The sequence below is a fragment of the Canis lupus genome, chromosome 8 (genome assembly GCF_011100685.1).
Source record: "Canis lupus familiaris isolate Mischka breed German Shepherd chromosome 8, alternate assembly UU_Cfam_GSD_1.0, whole genome shotgun sequence".
In the NCBI taxonomy this organism is placed as follows: Eukaryota; Metazoa; Chordata; class Mammalia; order Carnivora; family Canidae; genus Canis; species Canis lupus.
The window spans coordinates 14,006,634-14,025,002 of NC_049229.1; the positions used below are offsets into that span (position 1 = coordinate 14,006,634).

The 18,369-nt window shown below is 37.9% G+C and overlaps 1 protein-coding gene across 4 annotated transcripts; it reads left to right on the top strand.

Moving 5' to 3' along the window:
* The first annotated feature begins 97 nt into the window (after positions 1–97).
* Positions 98–18,213, top strand: FAM177A1 (family with sequence similarity 177 member A1). 4 transcript variants are annotated; one of them, XM_038544492.1, is made up of 6 exons: positions 98–225; positions 321–444; positions 6,135–6,308; positions 12,596–12,662; positions 13,963–14,060; positions 16,166–18,213. In XM_038544492.1, the coding sequence occupies exons 2-6, from the start codon at positions 349–351 to the stop codon at positions 16,370–16,372; spliced, it is 642 nt and encodes a 213-aa protein (XP_038400420.1). In that variant the 5' UTR covers positions 98–225; positions 321–348; the 3' UTR covers positions 16,373–18,213. The 4 variants fall into 4 exon arrangements, with proteins under 4 accessions (XP_038400420.1, XP_038400423.1, XP_038400421.1 ...); XM_038544493.1 differs by lacking the exons at positions 98–225; positions 321–444 and adding exons at positions 1,175–1,315; positions 1,734–1,821; XM_038544495.1 differs by lacking the exon at positions 6,135–6,308.
* Positions 18,214–18,369: the final 156 nt, after the last annotated feature.

Below are 18,369 nucleotides of genomic sequence, written 5' to 3' on the forward strand. Positions count from 1 at the left end.
GGCGGCTCTGGGAGCCGCGGACGTGGGCTGGGCCGGAAGCGGCGCTGGAGCCGGCCGGCCCTCGTCCCGCCCCACGCAAGCCGGTCGTCGCGCCTCCCAGGCCACGGTCCGCCGAGTGAGGGGCGAGGCGCCTGCCGGCCCCGCCCCTCAGGCCGGCCCCACCCACCAGAGCAGCCCCGCTCCTGCCGTGGCGTGGCCGGGCGCGGCGCGAGGTGGGCGCTGCCGGTAAGTCCCGTCTGTGACGGCCGCTTCGGCCGCACCCGGGTGGGGAGGCGGAGGAGGGAAATGGGCTTATCGGCCATTACGTTCTGTCTCGCTAGCGCCAGCAGCCCTGTGGCGGCGACAACGATGGATCCCGAGTCGGTGAGCCGTGCGGAAGGAGGAGAAGCGGTAGCAGCTTCGGGAGCTGCGGCTGCCGCGACGTTCGGGGAATCGGGTCGGCAGGTAAGTGGGGCCGCGGCGGGAGGCGGCGGCGCGGGGGCTGGCGCTCGGAGAGCCCAGGCTCCTCCTCTCTGCCTCGTCCGCCGGCTGCCCTCTTGGCCTGCCCGGCCTTCCTCCGAGCAGGCCGCCTGCCGAAGGTGCGTTTCGGGTTCCATCTCTCGGCAGCCCCACCCCTGCCCTGAGACACCGGCGTGCGGGAAGCCGACGCCTCCCCACAGCCGGGCGGCCCTGGCCAGCCCTCCGCTTTCGGCGCCGCAGACCCGGGGGCTTCCCGGCAGCTATTCCGGCTTCGGGTCTGCGAGCGGGAGGAGGAAGGCGTGTCCCCCCAGGTGACGGCGGCTTCAGACACTTCTCAGCCTCTCGGGGTGCAAGCGCCTGACTTGGCTTGTGCCCTTTGGTTAGCTGATAGCAACTATGTGCTGAGCGTTTACAGGCTTTATTTCACTTAATCCTAATAACTTCTGCATGATGTGGGCGTTATCCCCATTTCACCCGCGAGGTAGCAAAGGCTCGGAGCTGCCCAACAGAAACGTGATGGGAGTCACACTGTAAATTGTACATTTTCGAGTAGCCGTATTTTTAAAAATAAGATTTTACTTTTTTAATACTATATGTTGGCAAATTGAATTTTAAATACAAAATTTTAAAAATAGAAAAAAATGGATTTTGTGTGTTAATATTTAACAAAATCTTCAATACGTAATTAATGTGAAATTTAACAATTATTTTACAGTCTCTTTGGTACAAGTCTTAGAAATCCTGTGTGTGTTACACCTACTGCGCATCTCAGTTTGAACTATCCTCATTTCAAGGGCTCGTTAGCCACCTGTGGCTTGTGGTTGCTGCGTTGGACCGCATGAGTTTAGAGGGTTAGGTAACGTTCGGAGGTTTGCTTTGTTTTGCATTTGGTAGTCTAAAGTAATAGTGGAGGATCTTTGGCCAAGTAAAACTAATGTAAGTAATTGCTTTAGCTGAAACCAGCTCAGGAGTATACAATTTGGGCCATTTAAAACTTGAGTTTAAAAAAAAAACAAAAAACAAAAAACAAAAAAACTTGAGTTGCTCCTATGTAGAAGCCTTTCCACATTCAGTGAAAATGAAGCTTTTGTATTCGCTTCATTTTTGAGACCACCAGAATGTTAGTAAGACATTCGCCCCAAACTACAGATTCCTAAGGCAATAGTGCCTGAATGTGAGTAGAGCTGTTGTAGTATAAGATGCAGTTGCATGAACAAAAACTTTTTCCACGTGCTAGTTTTTATAAGGAATTTTTTGGTTTTCTACTGCTTAAGGAAAATAACCAGCAAGAAGCAATTCAGTGGAAACACTAATTGATTAGAGAGCCACTTTTCATTTTCAGTTGAGACCTGTTGCTGATAGGTACGTATGAACGGGATGGACCTTTAAGTGCTGGGTGTATTTTCCATGTGATTTTTCATTCTGTTACTGTAATTGTTTTCAACCACTGCTTCAAGGTTTGAATGGCTCTAATAGCAAAGTAAACATACCTGTATTGATTTACCAGCTAAATATTATTTGAAGAGAGCTCTGTTTTAGTGATATTAGGTTATTTTCATATTCTTGGTTGAAAAACTAAACAGTAAAGGAAGCTGTTGAAGAGAAAGTAGAATGTCACAGGAGTACTCCCATCACCAGTATGTCATATTCATGGGAAGTTTGTGTTGTAATTATTCTCGGGTTTCCTATGCATATATAATCTCTTCTTTTGTATTAAACACAAATGGGTTCCTACTATACAGACTATTTTCTAACTTTCCCTTTTTGCTCTCTCACTCACATTCCTGAAGCAGAAACATCTCTGGGACCCCAGACCAATGCTTTTGAGAACAGTAAGAGAAAAGGCCAGTGAGGTGGGGACTTCGATGGAGGGAGAGCTTGCTGTCCTTCATCGGTTTGTCAGAACTGAGAAATTCCAAGTGTAGTGTAAGGAAAGGAGTAAGAAATAGGAGCTTGGCTCTGTTTAGAATTTCACCTCAAACCAGGCTATTCACCTGTTGTGACATTTTATCAGGAAAATTCCCTGACTAGACTTTTAACCCAAATCTGAGCCTCAGTATTACTGAAGTAGTTAAAATGTAAGTACTCATTTATATAGCAGCTCTGCTACCAAGAACTTATGATGTACCAGGAACTATAGGCTATAGGATATAGCAGTGAAGGATACACACTATGCCTATTGCCTATGCTGCCAACTACCTAGTTGGGGAAGGTGATACAGAATAAAATCCATGATGTGTAGTACATGTTTTAAAGAAGTTCTTGGTGCTATGAAACTATATAAAAAGAAGATTGCCATTGAAATCAGGCCTTGAGGAACCAGATAAACATAGTTCAGTCTGGTGATTAGCCATAAAATTTGATAAAATGTGAATTGACAATGCGCATATTAATTTCCTGGTGTTAGGAAGTTTTTTTAGATCTTTGGAATTTGTTAAAATGAAATTTGTAATATTGACAATGAAATTTTTCTTACTAAGAATTTTATTGTTTATCTGTAAAAAAACATTTTCAAAAGTCAGAGAATAACTTTCATTTATAAATTGTCAGAAATTTTTTACGAAATTAATTTTCTGGTTGGTTTTATTCATCAGTGCCTCCCTTCACTGTTCCTCCCTTCTTATTCCCTAAGTAGAGGTTGGAATCACATGCCATAGATTGCCTTTCACAGATTTTTTTGCTTGCCAGCCTGGTTCCTTAAGATGAGGGGTTGACAGAACTATAGACTATGGCCCACCAGCCACTTGTTTATATAAAGTTTTATTTGAACACAGCTATACCTATTTATTATATATTGCCCTTGGCTGCTTTCACATAGTTGAGTAGTTGTGAAAGAAGCTGTAGGGCCTTCAAAATCTAGAATATTTACCATCTGGCTTTTCCTTTTTCTAAGAAAAAGTTTGCTTACTCCTGTTTAAGAGGATAAACCTAAAACTTGGGTTTTACTGTATTAAAAATTAATATTAAATTTTTAAAAGAAAGCCCTTAAGTAAAAGTCTCTAATAAAAATCTTTATATGGGATCCTTGGGTGGCTCAGCTGTTGAGCGTCTGCCTTCAGCCCAGGGCCTGATCCTGGAGTCCTGGGATCGAGTCCCACATCAGGCTCCCTACATGGAACCTGCTTCTCCCTCTGCCTGTGTCTCTACCTCTCTCTCTGTGTCTCTCATGAATAAATGAATAAAATCTTTTTAAAAAAATCTTTATACAAAATGTTACTAGAGCAAATAAAATACCAATTTAAATTCTATATTATGTGTAGAGACTGTTACTCAAAGTTTTGTTTAAATTAACTAACTTTGGCATTGGAATGAAAAATATGAATCATATTTCACCTCTGTAGGTTTTAAAAAAAAATTGGAAATAATATAGCCAAGAGTCAGAGTTAATGGAAATAGTAGCTAAGTTTATACCAATTGTTAGGACCCAGCTGAAATGTTTTGACTCTTTAAAGTTGTCTAAGGATGGTAAAATAGTTGAGTCCATGAGAGACAGTCTTTCTCCTTTGCCTTTGCTTAAGAAAGGAAAAATTGAGCCAGTGAAAAATCGCTAGAAGTAGTAGCAAGAAGCTGCTTCCTGCTCTAATTGGGGTGGTCATAGTGATGAACCTTGAAAGGTCTCAGCTCTATTCACTGACTGGAACTGTTGCTTTGGCATTAGATCCATCCAGATAGTGTGACGACTGGAGATCTACTTCAACTGCTTTGACTTTCTCTTGCTTGTAAAGGGATCCACAGAGCTAGGTAATGGTTCAAAAGGAAATGTTGATGTCAAAACAACCATAAACCAAATTTTATTCAAAGGGGAAAAGTGAGATTGGGTAGGAATGGCTCGCCATGCTTAGGGATCAGGTGAACTTGATGGACCATTTGTTGTCCATTTTGTTTGTGGACATTGTAAATGGGCTGGTCTTCCTCTAATAAAGGCCAGGATGTATGTGAACCCTCAAGGCAGGCAAGGGAGAATTATGGCTTTTTTTTTTTTTTTTTTTCAGGTTAAGCCATTGGTAGCCCATGCTGTTGAGGTTTTTATGATCTCACTTCTCTATACAGCAGTTATAGTTGATGTCAGTCATGTCCTCATGTGTCATGGAGCAAATGTGTGTGTTTTTTAGGTTGGATATACCTGAATGACTAAACTTACCTTTGGGAAGTGAAGAACAAAGAGTCATATATATTTTCTAAGACGGGACTTAGAAGTTTAAGGGGGATATGATACAAAAATGAAGTTACTTATATTTGCATAACTGGGCAATTCTAGTTGCGCTGTCTTTATCAGTATAATTCTATCTTTGCAACAGCAGCTCAAAGAACTATCTTATTGGTTGAACAACATTTGTGGGTTTAAGTTGTTTGGTCATATCTACAAATGTAAGAATCCTTATAGAGGATGAAATTTTTGAACTCTGGACCATCCTAGAAAATCTCACCAATATGAACTCCAATCGTGGCAGTCTTATAGTCCTGTATCACTTTGGTTTAGTTTTAAAATTCTATCAGTAATAGATGAACATATTCTCAGCAAAAACAACAAAATACAAAAAGGAATAACAGACCCCCTTGACTACTCCCTTACCTGTACTTCCTCCTCTGCCTGAGTATGTATCCCTAGGAGTAATACTTGCCGGAATTTTCTTCACAGTTGTACTGTGCCTTTTTGAAGTATTCTAGAAAGGAGGTGAAATAAAGACTTTCTTAGGAGTTTAAACTTGAGGCAAGATGACAGTGAGAAGCTCTTTGTCCTCTCCCACAGTATGCATTTACCCTGAGTTGGGAACATGGGTATATATGTGAGGTAAAATTAGTGTTTCCCTAGGAATGAAATTTGGATGTAATTAGAATTCATAGATTATTGTACTAAAACTTGTAAAATCTTTTTACTATCAGGAAAATTCTGTTGTCACCTATGCATTATTGACTAAGAAATCTGAAAGTTCAGAGATAGAACACTTATGGCTTGCTTTCCACATTTGATCTACAAATGAGTTTTATTTGGACAGCACAGTGCTTTAAAACATTTTTTTCAGTTTGAATGCCTTCATTAGGGATACTTTCTCCACAGGGTCTACTTTGCCTATATAGTTTGCTTATTTTGGTACCATGTGGGCTTAAAAGTGATTTTATTTTGGAACTCCTGTTTTGAGAGAAGGAGAGATGCAAAGTTAAGTTGAACTGGTTTTGTTTAGTCCACACATAGCTAAGCCCAAATCCAAAGATTTAGGAGAGTTCCCTGTCATGACATGTTATCTTATGTCTCTAATATATGTATTTGTGCATCTGTATGATTTTCCTTTGATATTACACAATCTGTAATTAGCATTATTTTTTAAAATGATTGATGTCCTGAGTATCTTCACACATTATATAGCACCAGAATTGCTATGACTTGAAGTATGATGCTTGATTTCTTAGCTGTTGACTTCAAAACAGTTTAATGGGTTAAATTTTATTTTTTACCCTCAGTAGTGAGTATGCAGATGTTCGCTTTATTATTCATTGAGCTCTACATTCATGTTATTGATACTCTTATGTGTGTATATATTTTTTAAAAAAGAAAAAGTTTAAGGAATGGTTTATGTTTCTTTAGTCCCTAAAATAAAGTGACCAATACTTTTTTTTTTGCCATATGAAAGAAAATTAACCTCACTTGAAACTCATTATCTCATTATTGACATTAGATGAATAGTGAAAGAGGCTTTGAAAATGTAGAACTGGGAGTCATAGGAAAGAAGAAGAAAGTCCCGAGGAGAGTTATCCACTTTGTTAGTGGTGAAACAATGGAAGAATACAGCACAGATGAAGATGAAGTTGATGGCCCAGAGAAGAAAGATGTTTTGCCTACTGTTGATCCGGTAGGTTTGATGCTTTTCTCAATAGTTTTTTATGAGACTGACATGCTGCCTACTGCGCTAAGAAGGCACTGGCAATTGTTTTTTAAATTGATTTATTTCTCCTTGAACATTGAATGGAAGGGGTCTTTTGAGGTATAAATCAACAATATTTTGATTATAAAATTCTGCATTGATTTTGGTAGAAAATAGTATTTTTACAAATATGGATGGAAAGATTTCTGGATTTCAGAGTCTAAAATTTCAGTCTAAAATAGCTGAGTGTCAGATTTCTTTGTCCATGTGGCTAGGTTTTTTAAAGCTTTATCTTACTAAACAGAATGTTTGAATTCTAGTCTCTCTGAATTAAGGACTAGGCTACCATAGTAGTTTCCACCTAAAACTCAGAATTTGTCAATTCTTTTTTATATTGCCTCAAGTTTTGATCGGAAGATAGGAGTGTACAGTTCCTTATGTCCATTATTAGCTAAATTTAAGAATTTGTTATACATGGTAAAACTCTAAAATTATAGGACTAGCTACACATTCTTTTTTTTTTTTTTTAAGGATTTTATTTATTTATTCACAAGAGACACAGGCAGAGGGAGAAAGAAGCAGGTTCCATGCAGGAAGCCTGATGTGGGACTCGATCCCGGATCCTGGGATCACGCCCTGAGCCTAAGGCAGACACTCAACCGCTGAGCCACCCAGGCGTCCTGACTAGTTCTACATTCTTAAAAAGGAGTGTTGCCCTAAGTAATCTTTTGAGAATTTAGTTGATCAATATTTACTGACTTTCTAATAGGTACTGTTTTAGGCACTGATGATACAGCAATGGGCAACATAAATTTTTGCTCTTATATGCTAGTGGACAAACAGGCAACATAGGATAATTAACAGACTGAAAAGTGCTATGAGGAAAATAAACCAGGGTACCAGGATAGAGAATAATTAATTTGTGTTTGATTTTAAAAGGTTATTACTAGTATTTCATCAGATTTGGCTTTTGATAGATTTTGGTTATTAAAAAATATCAGATCCAGAGTCTCTACTATAGAATATATTCAAAGGGCCATGCAGTATACTCTGATGACATTTCCAAATGCATACAGAGTATTATAGAGGTGTTTCATGCACTGGGAGAATTATTGGAATAAGTATTTTTCTTTTAAATTACTTTGTAGTGGTTAATTCTTATTTGTATACATTTGTGTCTACCTGTCTGTTTTTAAAATTCATTGTCCCAGTAGTTACTCTCTATTACATGGAAAATGATAATAAAAGCATTTCACAGTGGGGTGCCTGGTGGCTCATTTGGGCATCTGACTCTTGGTTTCGGCTTAGGTCATGATGTCAGGGTCATGGGATTGAGCCCTGTGTTGGGCTCCACATTCAGTGCAGAGTCTGCTTGTCCTCTCTCTCTCTGCTCCTCCCCCCACTCACATGCACTCTCTCTCTCTCTCTCTCTCTCTCTCTCAAATAAATAGTAAATAAATAAGATCTTAAAAAAATAAAGGCATTGTATAGAAAAAAATGCATCCTTACTACTTGACTAAGGATTACTCTTTAAAAAAAAAATTGAGATACAGTTCAGATAGCATATACAATTCAGTGATTTAAAGTTACAGTGATGTGGCTTTTACTATATTCATAGATGTGCACAACCATTACCATAGCCAGTTTTAGTACATTTGAATCACCTCAAAAGAAACTCAGTACCTTTTAGTTATCGTTCCTTATCCTTCATTTCTCTAACTCCTGATAATCACAGTCTATAGATTTCCCTATTATGGACATTTCGTACAATGAAATCCTATAACAAGTGATCTTTTGTAAGTGATCACAAGTGATCACACCCTGGGCCAAAGGTGGTGCTAAACCGCTGAGCCACCCAGACTGCCCAGTATTATTTAAATGTTTGGTAGAGGGATACCTGGGTGGGGATTTGATTTCTTTTTTTTCTTTTTAAGATTTTATTTATTTATTCATGAGAGACACACAGAGAGAGGCAGCGACATAGGCGGAGGGAGAAGTAGGCTCCTCACAGGGAGCCCCATGCGGGACTCGAGCCCTGGAGTGGGATCACACCCTGAGCCAAAGGCAGATGCTCAACCACTGAACCACACAGGTGCCCCTGTTCTTGATTTCTAATTTCACCTCATGTTGTTGAAGAACATACTTGTATTATTTTTGTCCTTTTAAATCTATTGAAGTTTGAAGTTTGTTTTATGGCCTAGTATGCGGTCTCTCTTGGAAAATGTTCTATTTGTATTTGAGAAAAATGTAGATTCTGTTGTTAGGTCACGTGTTCTGTAGATGTCTGTTAGGTCTATTGGTTCATAGGATTTTTCAAGTCTTCTATTTCCTGTTGATCTATCTAGTTGCCCTATTTATTATTGAAAATGGGGTATCAAAGTCTCCAGCTATTATTGAGTGGTCTATTCCCTTCATTTCTGTCAGTTTTTGTTCGGCTGAGCCTCTCCGTGAATTTTTCATTTCGGTTATTGCACTTTTCAACTTGAGAATTTCCATTTGGTTCTTTTTAATACTTTTTTTTTTAAAGATTTACTTATTTATTTTAGGGGGAGAGGGAGAGGGAGAGCGAGAGAAACAGACTCCTCACTGAGTGTGGAGCCCAGCAATGTGGGGCTCGATCTCAGGAACCGAGCTGAAATCAAGAGTCAGATGCTTAACTGATTGAGCCACCCAGGCATCCCTCTCCTAATAATTTTTATCTCTTTTGGTATTCTCTGTTCAATGAAACATTGTTATACCTTCCTTTATTTCTTAATTATGGTTTCCTTAGTTCTTTGAACATACTTATAAAAGTTACTTTGAGGTTTCTTCTGTTAAATCTAACATCTAGTCACTCATGGGTAGTTTCTGTTGCCTGCTTTTCTTCCTGTGTGTAGAACATACTCCTGTTTCTTTGTATGTCTCTTAATTTTTTTTGTGGATTTTAGACACTATATTGCAACTCTGGGTATTACCCTTGCCTTCTCTCCCCCCCCCCCCCCCCCATCTTGTTATTTGCTTTTTTGTTTAGTGACTGCTGTATTATTTTAGTATAGTCTGTCTCCTCCCCACCTCCTGTTCTTTGCTACAAACTAGCTATCCTATAGTTTAGCCTGTATCTTCATAGAATCTAAGAACTTCCTCTCAATTACCTTTCACCACAGTCTCCACTGATTTTGAGAGCACCCTTTGGGCTTGGATTTTTCCAGGTCTGTTGCAAATGAAGTCAGTTCATTTGGGAAGAGATTAGGAGCTATTTTGTGGCTTACTTTTCCTCCTGGACAAAATCTCTTAGAGATCTGAAGTTAAGAATGGGAACAGTGTTGTGTTCCTGTGCAACAGCCCAACTTTAGGTACTGAGTACTTGGTGGAGGTGGGGAGCAGTAGCCTTAGATCTTTTTTACTTTTTTCACTGCCTCAGTGAACTATCCCAGTATCCTCAGTGGCACCATGCCCCTGGTAGAGCCTCCATTACATAAATGGAGGCTGACGAAGAAGGAAGCTCCCAACTGTCAACTGCACTCACGTGAAACAGTCTCAGTGATAGGTGGCTTGTGGCCAGGATCAGAAATACTGATTGATGTTCTGTTGTGCAGTATTTGTCTTTCTTTAACTGGCTTATTTTATTAGCATAATATCCTCAAGGTTCATCTACGTTGTTGCCTACAGTAGGATTCCTTTTTCTAAGACTGAATTTTCCATTATATATATGTGTGTGTGTGTGTGTGTGTGTGCGCGCGCGCGTGCGCGCCACATTTTCTTCATGCATTCATTCATCAATGGACATTTAGGTTGTTTCTACATCCTGGCTATTGTGAATAATGCTACAGTGAAGATGGGAGAGGAAATATCTCTTTGAGATCCTAATTTCATTTCTTTTGGGTAAATACCAATATTGTAAATGGTAAAAACAGCAGGATAGAGAAAGTACAACAATGTTGTAAAAACATACATGCTCAGGAAAAGACTGGGAAAATATACTAAAATGTTAGTGATAATTATATCAAGGTGGTGGAAAATGGGTGACTTAGATTTTCCTTATACTTTGCTCAGTTTTCTAAGTGTTCTACAAATAAGCAATACTTTTATGGTCTAAAAGTAAGTTATTTAAAAACAAAAAAGATAGCAAGTCTGAATAGTTCTTATTAAGGAAGAGGTGGATACTTAATTATTAAGGAAGAGATTGATACTTAAATTTTTGGAGGAAAAAAATGAATCAGCTTGAGTTTGCACCATAAACTGGAAGTCTTAAAGACCAAGATCTAGGGCAGCCCCGGTGGCGCAGCGGTTTAGCGCCGCCTGCAGCCCAGGGTGTGATCCTGGAGACCCAGGATCAAGTCCCACATTGGGCTCCTTGCATGGAGCCTGCTTCTCCCTCTGCCTGTGTCTCAGCCTCTCTGTGTGTCTCTCTCATGAATAAATAAATAAAATCTTAAAAAAAAAAAGACCAAGATCTAGTCCATCTCTCTTATTATTGGAGTGTTGATGGTAATAGTGATAGTGATGCTAACAGTAATGGCAAGGTTCCAATGTAGACTCTTGAGTCATCTGTCCTTTTGATTCAATAAGAACAGTGTCTAAACAAAGAGCCCTATACATTACATTCATTCTGTGTAATTGTGTGTGATAATGATTGTTTTTCAGGGATCTTTATCCAGTTACTCAGTTCTGAAGCAGGTTTGATTTGTTAGTAGTCACTGCATGGATATTAGCAATTGTTCTGTCTAGAAACAAACCCAGGAGAATTGGTCCACTGAGAAATATATGCTTTCCCTTAAAAGGCCTGTTTAATCCTTTTATAAGTAATTTCTTGGCCCTGTCATTATCGTGTGTTACAGAAACTGGTTCCATTCCCTATATTACTGCACTGTCCCATTTGCTGTTAAACTATAAGGTAAACATCATCTCAGTAAGATGAGAGTATCTTAAATGGAATCCCTCAAATAACTCTTATCCCCACATAAGATACATACTTCCAGCTCTGAATATAGAAGATATAGTAGGTTTGATTGAAGGAGTCATAAATATACAGTATTTTTTTAGTTGAATGTATTTGTTTGCTTGGATACTCATTCTTGTGTAAATAGAGATTAAGGAGCTAACTCACTTCTGTCTTTTCAAGAATATGATCACAGAAATTCGCATCCTTACTTTTCATGGGAAGAATTTTATGTGTTACTCCCTTTTCTCTTTAGCCCATCTACCCAGGCTTATAGATAGTCTTGTGTTTGCTGTTTTAATACCCTATAATCATGAACATAATATATAAGCTAAGAAGATTATGTAATTTGATTGTTTTTCTTCTTCCTGAAAACAAGATAATAATACTATTAATAATAATAATTGTCATTTGACTAATGAAGCATGCTTATATTACTGATTTCATCCACAGAAGCAAACTGTCATCTGTGTGCAAGCTTCACAGAAGTATTCTATGGGAATTACAGGACCAAGATTAACAGTGGAGTTGTGCATCATAGATTGCCTTCTGCCATTGGTCTTGCTTTACTATATATACACTGAGCTTGTCTTGGGTTATACAGTCTAGGCCCTTCTTAATCCTTAAACAAAGAACTCACCTTGCAACTTATTGGCTACTTATTTTCCCATTATTGAAAGTTCATTTTATGGGCTCTTACTTAATCCTGCTTACTTTCTCTGAACCTTAATTTCCTTACAATACCATAAGTATATTGTACTGTATGATTTGTTTTTTTCTAAGATCTTACTTATTTGACACAGGGAGAGAACATACACAAGTAGAGAATAGGTTTAGAGGGAAAGGGAGAAGCATATTACCCCATTAGCAGGAAGCTTGACTCGGGGCTCGATCCCAGGACCCCAAGACCATGACCTGAACCAAAGGCAGATGCTTAACCAACTGAGCCACCCAGCACCCCTGTACTATATGATATCTTAAGGTCCCTTTCTATTTACTGCATATTCTGATATTGTGCTTATGAACAATGAAGACAGAAAAGCAAGACCAGAGAAGAGATCCTAGATTGCAGTTCCCATAAATAATCAAGATTATGACTTACCAACTCCATTTTAATGGTGGCTGCTTTCCTTGGTTATTCCACAGGAATAAGGTGGTGGTAGTTATGTGGGCAAATATAAAATGTATTTATGGAATTTTTTATATCAAGTTCTTACATTCTTATTTGGATTGTAGTATATAGTATTATCTATGGAATATTCTATGTGCCAGCCAAATATTTGAACTACTTCATTCTGGCCTAAGTACATAGAATGAGTTTAGGTATGAATGTTCCTAACTTGACTTCTCGTTGCAGACAAAACTTACCTGGGGCCCCTACTTATGGTTTTATATGCTTCGAGCTGCCACATCAACCCTTTCAGGTATGACTTTTCTGTTTGAATATTGCATGACTATTATAATATGCTCTAAGAACAGGAACTTTGCCAAATGGAGTGTTTCCAAAGTGGAGGAGAAACAATAAGGAGTTAGTCACTCTGTTCTCTAGCATTGTAAGATGTTAATCTAACTTTAAAACATTCTTCAGCTTCAAGTTGTGGGGTTTTTTTAAGAACTGAGAAATGGCTTTATTTATTTTATATTAATTTTTATGTTTTTGAACCTTTTCTTTTTTTAAGATTTTTATTTATTCATAGAGACACACACAGAGACAGAAGCAGAGACACAGACAGAGGGAGAAGCAGGCTCCATGCAGAGAGCCTGACGTGGGACTCGATCCATGGTCTCCAGGATCACGCCCTTGGCTGCTGGCGGCGCTAAACCGCTGCGCCACCAGGGCTGCCCCTAATTTTTATGTTTTTGAACCTTTTCTATTAGCTATTTTGCTAGGTGGTTTCCCTACTGATACTGTTCTTTTTCTGTTTTACTATTTATTCTAGAGCCTGTAGTTATGTAATTCATTTATATTTTAATTTCATTAATATTTCATATCTTAAGTTGATCTGTAACTAAGTCATATTTGAAAGAAATGAATTATCAACTTACGACTTACTCATGCTAACTTTAAATATAGGTTTTAAATTATAAGGCTTTCCTCTGTTTCCAATTTTAACTCCCGGATAGCTTCTAGCATTTTCTGCTCTTTAGTAGAGGTAATTTTGAATAATAATTCATTCAAGACACATTTACCAAGCACTCAATATTACTAGATAGTGTGGTGTAATGAAGAGAACATGAGCTTTACATTCAGACCTGGATTACATTGTGGATCTGCTTTGTCAGCCTCTCTGAATGAATCTTTTTTTTTTTTTTTCTCTCTTTTTTTTTTTCTCTCTGAATGAATCTAACCTTTCACAGTGCCTGGCATGTGGCCAGCACTCAGTGAATGTTATAGTACAAGCCATTCCTTCCCTATAGCCCATTGATGACCTCTAAGAGTATATGTTTTTCTTGAAAAAAAGTAGGTATGTAATAGATAATTATAATACATGGTGATACATGTATAATTAGAGGTATGAACAGAGTATTGTTAGGGAACCCAGAAGGAGCTACTAGTGCCTCTTGAGGATATCAAGGAAAATATACAGAAGAGATGTATTGAATGTTCACAATCTCTCTGAGGGCAGGGACTGCAACTTTCTATTCTTGCAGTGCCTTGCACATAGAAAGTGCTCAAGAAATGTTTATGGAATTGTATAAGGCATTTAACTTTTGTGTCTTTAGTGTGTGACTTTCTTGGAGAGAAGATTGCATCTGTTTTGGGCATTAGCACCCCAAAATACCAATATGCCATTGATGAGTATTACCGGATGAAGAAGGAGGTATGTCTCCTTTTTACATTTTTTTATTCACTTAGGTTTACTGGGGACTTCGTGGGTTGTGTAATGAGCATATATGTATATACATGCTCTCTAGCTGCCCAAAAGAGAGCTCCCTTAGGGTAGGCATTTCATTCTAGAGTTATTTATTTATCAAGTTAGATGTTTTAATTTATATATTTTTTAACCCTGAAATTTCCCTAGGATCTTTGTGTGAAACTAAGCTAGATTTCATTGTGCTAGGTGTTATGGAAGGTGCTGTATATATGTTATCTTATTTAAATCTTCATACATCTCTCTTTGAATTATTATTCCAATTTTCAGATGAGGAAATAGGACAGTCTCTACTTAGAACACGTAGACTAGATATATGAGAAGTGGAGGGTTTGATGCACAGAGAATTATGAGTACTAGAAATGTGTAAGAGGGCCAGCTGGTGAGGCAATTTTGTCTGCAAATGTAGTGAGGGCTTAGGGTGGGGGTGAAATGAATTTAGCCTTAAAGAGTGAGAAAAGTTTAGCTCTTAAGGGCATAGGCTGAAGAACCAAAAGGTCTGAATTCAAATTTTGACTCTACCACTTCTAATTTTGTAATCATTGGGCAAGATACTTAACCTTCATCTTTATAATGAGGAAAAGTGTGGCATCCATTTTCAGGGTTGCTCAGGATTTCAGGGTTGTTTCAGGATTAAATGAGTTGATATATAAAATGCTTAGAAAGTACCCAATGTATATTAGTGAACATGAAATAAATATTAGCATCTCTTATTATTCTTCAAGCAAATGTAGCTAAAACTACATTTAGCTACATTAGCTAAAATGTAGAGGCTTGAGGATAAGTTGCATATTTGGAAAAGTGGCAGGAGTGGTACTTTGTCACTGGAGTGGAGTGCAACCAGGGAGTGGCTGATGTGAATCTGGAAAAGGCAGCTGACTTTGTATTTGTTATATGGTTTCAAAAATGTTTTATGAGCAAATGAGTGTTTTTAACACTACCAGCCTTGTTTAGAGCCTCATTACCTCATTTGGACTATTGTAACAGGCTCCTAAATGTCTTTCTTGTTTTCTCTCAAGCAAGCTCTAAATTAATCTTCTTGACAGGTTACTTACTCTCTAACTACTCAGACTGCATCGACCAATACAATTGCCATTTCCTCCATGAACTTAGTAGTTCTGGAACTAGAAAATTTTTTAAAATATTTATTCATGAGAGAGAGAGAGAGAGAGAGAGAGAGAGAGAGAGAGAGAGAGAGAGAAGCAGAGACATAGGCAGAGGGAGAAGCAGGCTCCTTGCAGGGAGCCTGATGCGGGACTCGATCCCAGACCCTTGGATCACACCCTGAGTTGAAGGCAGACACTCAACCTCTGAGTCACCCAGGCTTCCCTGGAACTAGAAATTATTTATTCTAAGTCTCTTGTACTTATTCCTTTCTGTCTTAATATTCTTTTTTAGGTGTTATTACTTCCCTCCTAGGTTGTAAACTCGAGGGCAGCAACTGCCTTACCTATATACTAGCTGCTTAGGGGAACATTAACTATATCAGTTAGTGAATAGACCACCCTATTCCACTGAATAGGCTGATACTCTATAATTGAAGTGATATAGTATTTAGCTATTTTTTATTTAGATTAGAATTAATCTGAAAAGCTACAACCTTTGTCAAAGTTAATTCAGGACCCATCTAAGTAGTACCGTACCATGCTTTAAAAATAACTTTCCTTGGGCAGCCCGGGTGGCTCAGGGGTTTAATGCCACGTTCAGCCCAGGGCCTGATCCTGGGGACCTGGGATCGAGTCCCACATCAGGCTCCCTGCATGGAGCCTGCTTCTCCCTCTGCCTGTGTCTCTGCCTCTTTCTCTCTCTCCTCTCTGCTGTGTTGCTCATAAATAAATAAAATCTTTAAAAAAAAAAACTTTCCTTTATATGTCATAGTTTCCATTTCAGTTTGGGAACAGGGTAGGGATGTATGTCTTGTCTTAATTAGACCAAACTGAATTGGACGTGACACTAATGTTTTAGTTTAGAAAAAAAGGCACAAGCAGTTGAAGTGGGGAACAGATACTGTTCCTTTTGGGCATTTATATTTCAATTATTCTTGATTATTTTAGGAAGAAGAAGAAGAAGAGGAAAACAGGATGCCTGAGGAAGCAGAAAGACAATATAAGCAGAATAAACTGCAGGCTGATCCCATTGTCCAGACAGATCAACCAGAAACAATGGTATCCAGTTCATTTGTGAATCTCAATTTTGAAATGGAGGGAGACTGTGAAGTAATTATGGAAAGCAAACAAAACCCAGTCTCTGTCCCACCATAGAATGACTATCAAACTTCAAATTCTAGGGTTTTTATAATACCAGGAACTTTCACATTCTTTATTCAGTGGGACTTAATACAGTTATTTATATTTTAAATTATTAAGTTATCTGGAAAGGGAAAAATGTTTCTTCATTCTTAGGCTCTATCTAGCAAAAGCCAGATCTGAAATTTGATTATTCGTACTATGCTTTTACTGTGTGTCAAATTAGTGCTTTGGTTTTAGAATGTTCTTTAAAAAAACTAAGGACATTGTAGAGCCCTAATTGCCAAAAATAAGAGTTAAATTATCAAGCTTGTCTGCTGTGTTTGTAAGAAAAAAATAGTTAAATTACTGATTAAGACTAATTGGAGCTGATTTTCCTAGTCTCCGATTAAAATGAGGATTTCCCCCCCTAGATTTCTCATGTTGTCTTACATTTATATATCTAACCATTAATTTCATACTAAGGATGGTTCACTGAGTGTATAATAAAAGGAGCAAGATAAAAGCACTTTGATTTTTCTTTCCTTGAGAATATTTCATGAAAAGGTAATTGAGTTTATAATAACACCAATTCTAAGATGGGTTTCCTTTTTTTGGGGGGTTTCCATTTTTTAATGGTTTCTTACCCTTTTTTTTCCAGCAGTTATTCAAATTAAATAACTAGCTTTGAACATGTTAAAAACACTAGTTATAGGATGTATTTATTAATGTATTTGTATTCAAGTGGTAACACCTAGTGATTATCCACATGGCATCCTGATTTTGTCATTCAGTGGACCCTGAATGCTTCTTGTGGGTCAGCAGTTGGGAGGGAAGTGGGTGGGGTGAGGGACAGATGAAGATTTGACCCTTCAGGGGCATACTGTTCAATACTGTACAAGGTCCAGGGTAGCATAGTAAGGTTTCCAATCATTCTCTTCTTTGAAGTAGCAACAGTAAAAGTGGACAGTTTACTTAACCCAGGTTTGGCCTCTAGAGCCCACTGTGCCATGAGCAAAGCTTACAAAAGTATAATATGAAACTAACTTTGAAAATATTCCTAAATATATGCTTATAATCTTGAGAGATCTGTATGACTTATGACTTTGATTTATAACTAAATGTGGGTAAGGAAGAATGTATGAAATATTTCAGAAATGCTGCTCTTAAAAGCCTAATCACAGATTTAGAGCTTTCAGAGATTAAAGGTTGTTCTAAACAACATTAAGCTGTCAGTCTTAAATATTTTTATATAAAATATGGCTTCAAAGAAACTTATAGGTACAGTGGACCTATTATGAAATCTATTATCAGTGAACATGAACATTTGGCTAAGTTCTTCAACTGAAATCTGAAGGATTTAGGAAACATAATTTTTCATTTGCAATCTTCAGTTACATGGATTTGTGGTACAGTAGTTCATGCATGGTATGTGATGGTAATTTTTTGGTCATGGCTATAAACTCTTTAGTACCTTTAAGGGATTAATCTTCAGATTATGTATTTATGTCACCATAAATAGTTTACCAGTAGCTCTAAAACATGCTAACCTGACCTCTTCCCTCTAATTTGTTTTTAACTTGAGATAGGATTTCCAACTCAGATATTTATTGGGTTATCCAGTGAAGGCATGCATATCTAAAGATCTGAATCCTTTCTCCCTAGATCTGAAAGTTTACCTAGAAACTTTTCTGATTATAGTAGAAGGAAGATTATGAAAATTTTGTTTCTTAAATTTCACTTTCTTTAATTGTCCCAACAGTGGCCAGTTTGTAATGTTTATATAGTTATTCACTGTGCCTTAAATTTTTATACTTTATTTATGCAAATTATAAAATTTCCCAGAAATGAATTAAATGGTTTTGTCTTATTTTTAAGCCTCTTTTACTTTTCCTTCCTTTTCGACCCTTTTTGTAATTACTATTCCCTCTGGATCACTGTTCATATTTTACCCTCTTCTAATCTTTCTTCTCATTAAAAAAATGAAACAGAAGAGTATAATTGAGAACCTTTACACTGAATTAACACATTCT

Excerpts from the sequence above, each read along its gene's own strand:
- FAM177A1 (XM_038544492.1), top strand. The coding sequence starts at position 349 with ATGGATCCCGAGTCGGTGAGCCGTGCGGAAGGAGGAGAAGCGGTAGCA. Across the intron at positions 6,309-12,595 it reads TTTTGCCTACTGTTGATCCG|ACAAAACTTACCTGGGGCCC; the intron begins GTAGGTTTGATG and ends TTCTCGTTGCAG. Across the intron at positions 14,061-16,165 it reads ATTACCGGATGAAGAAGGAG|GAAGAAGAAGAAGAAGAGGA; the intron begins GTATGTCTCCTT and ends TGATTATTTTAG.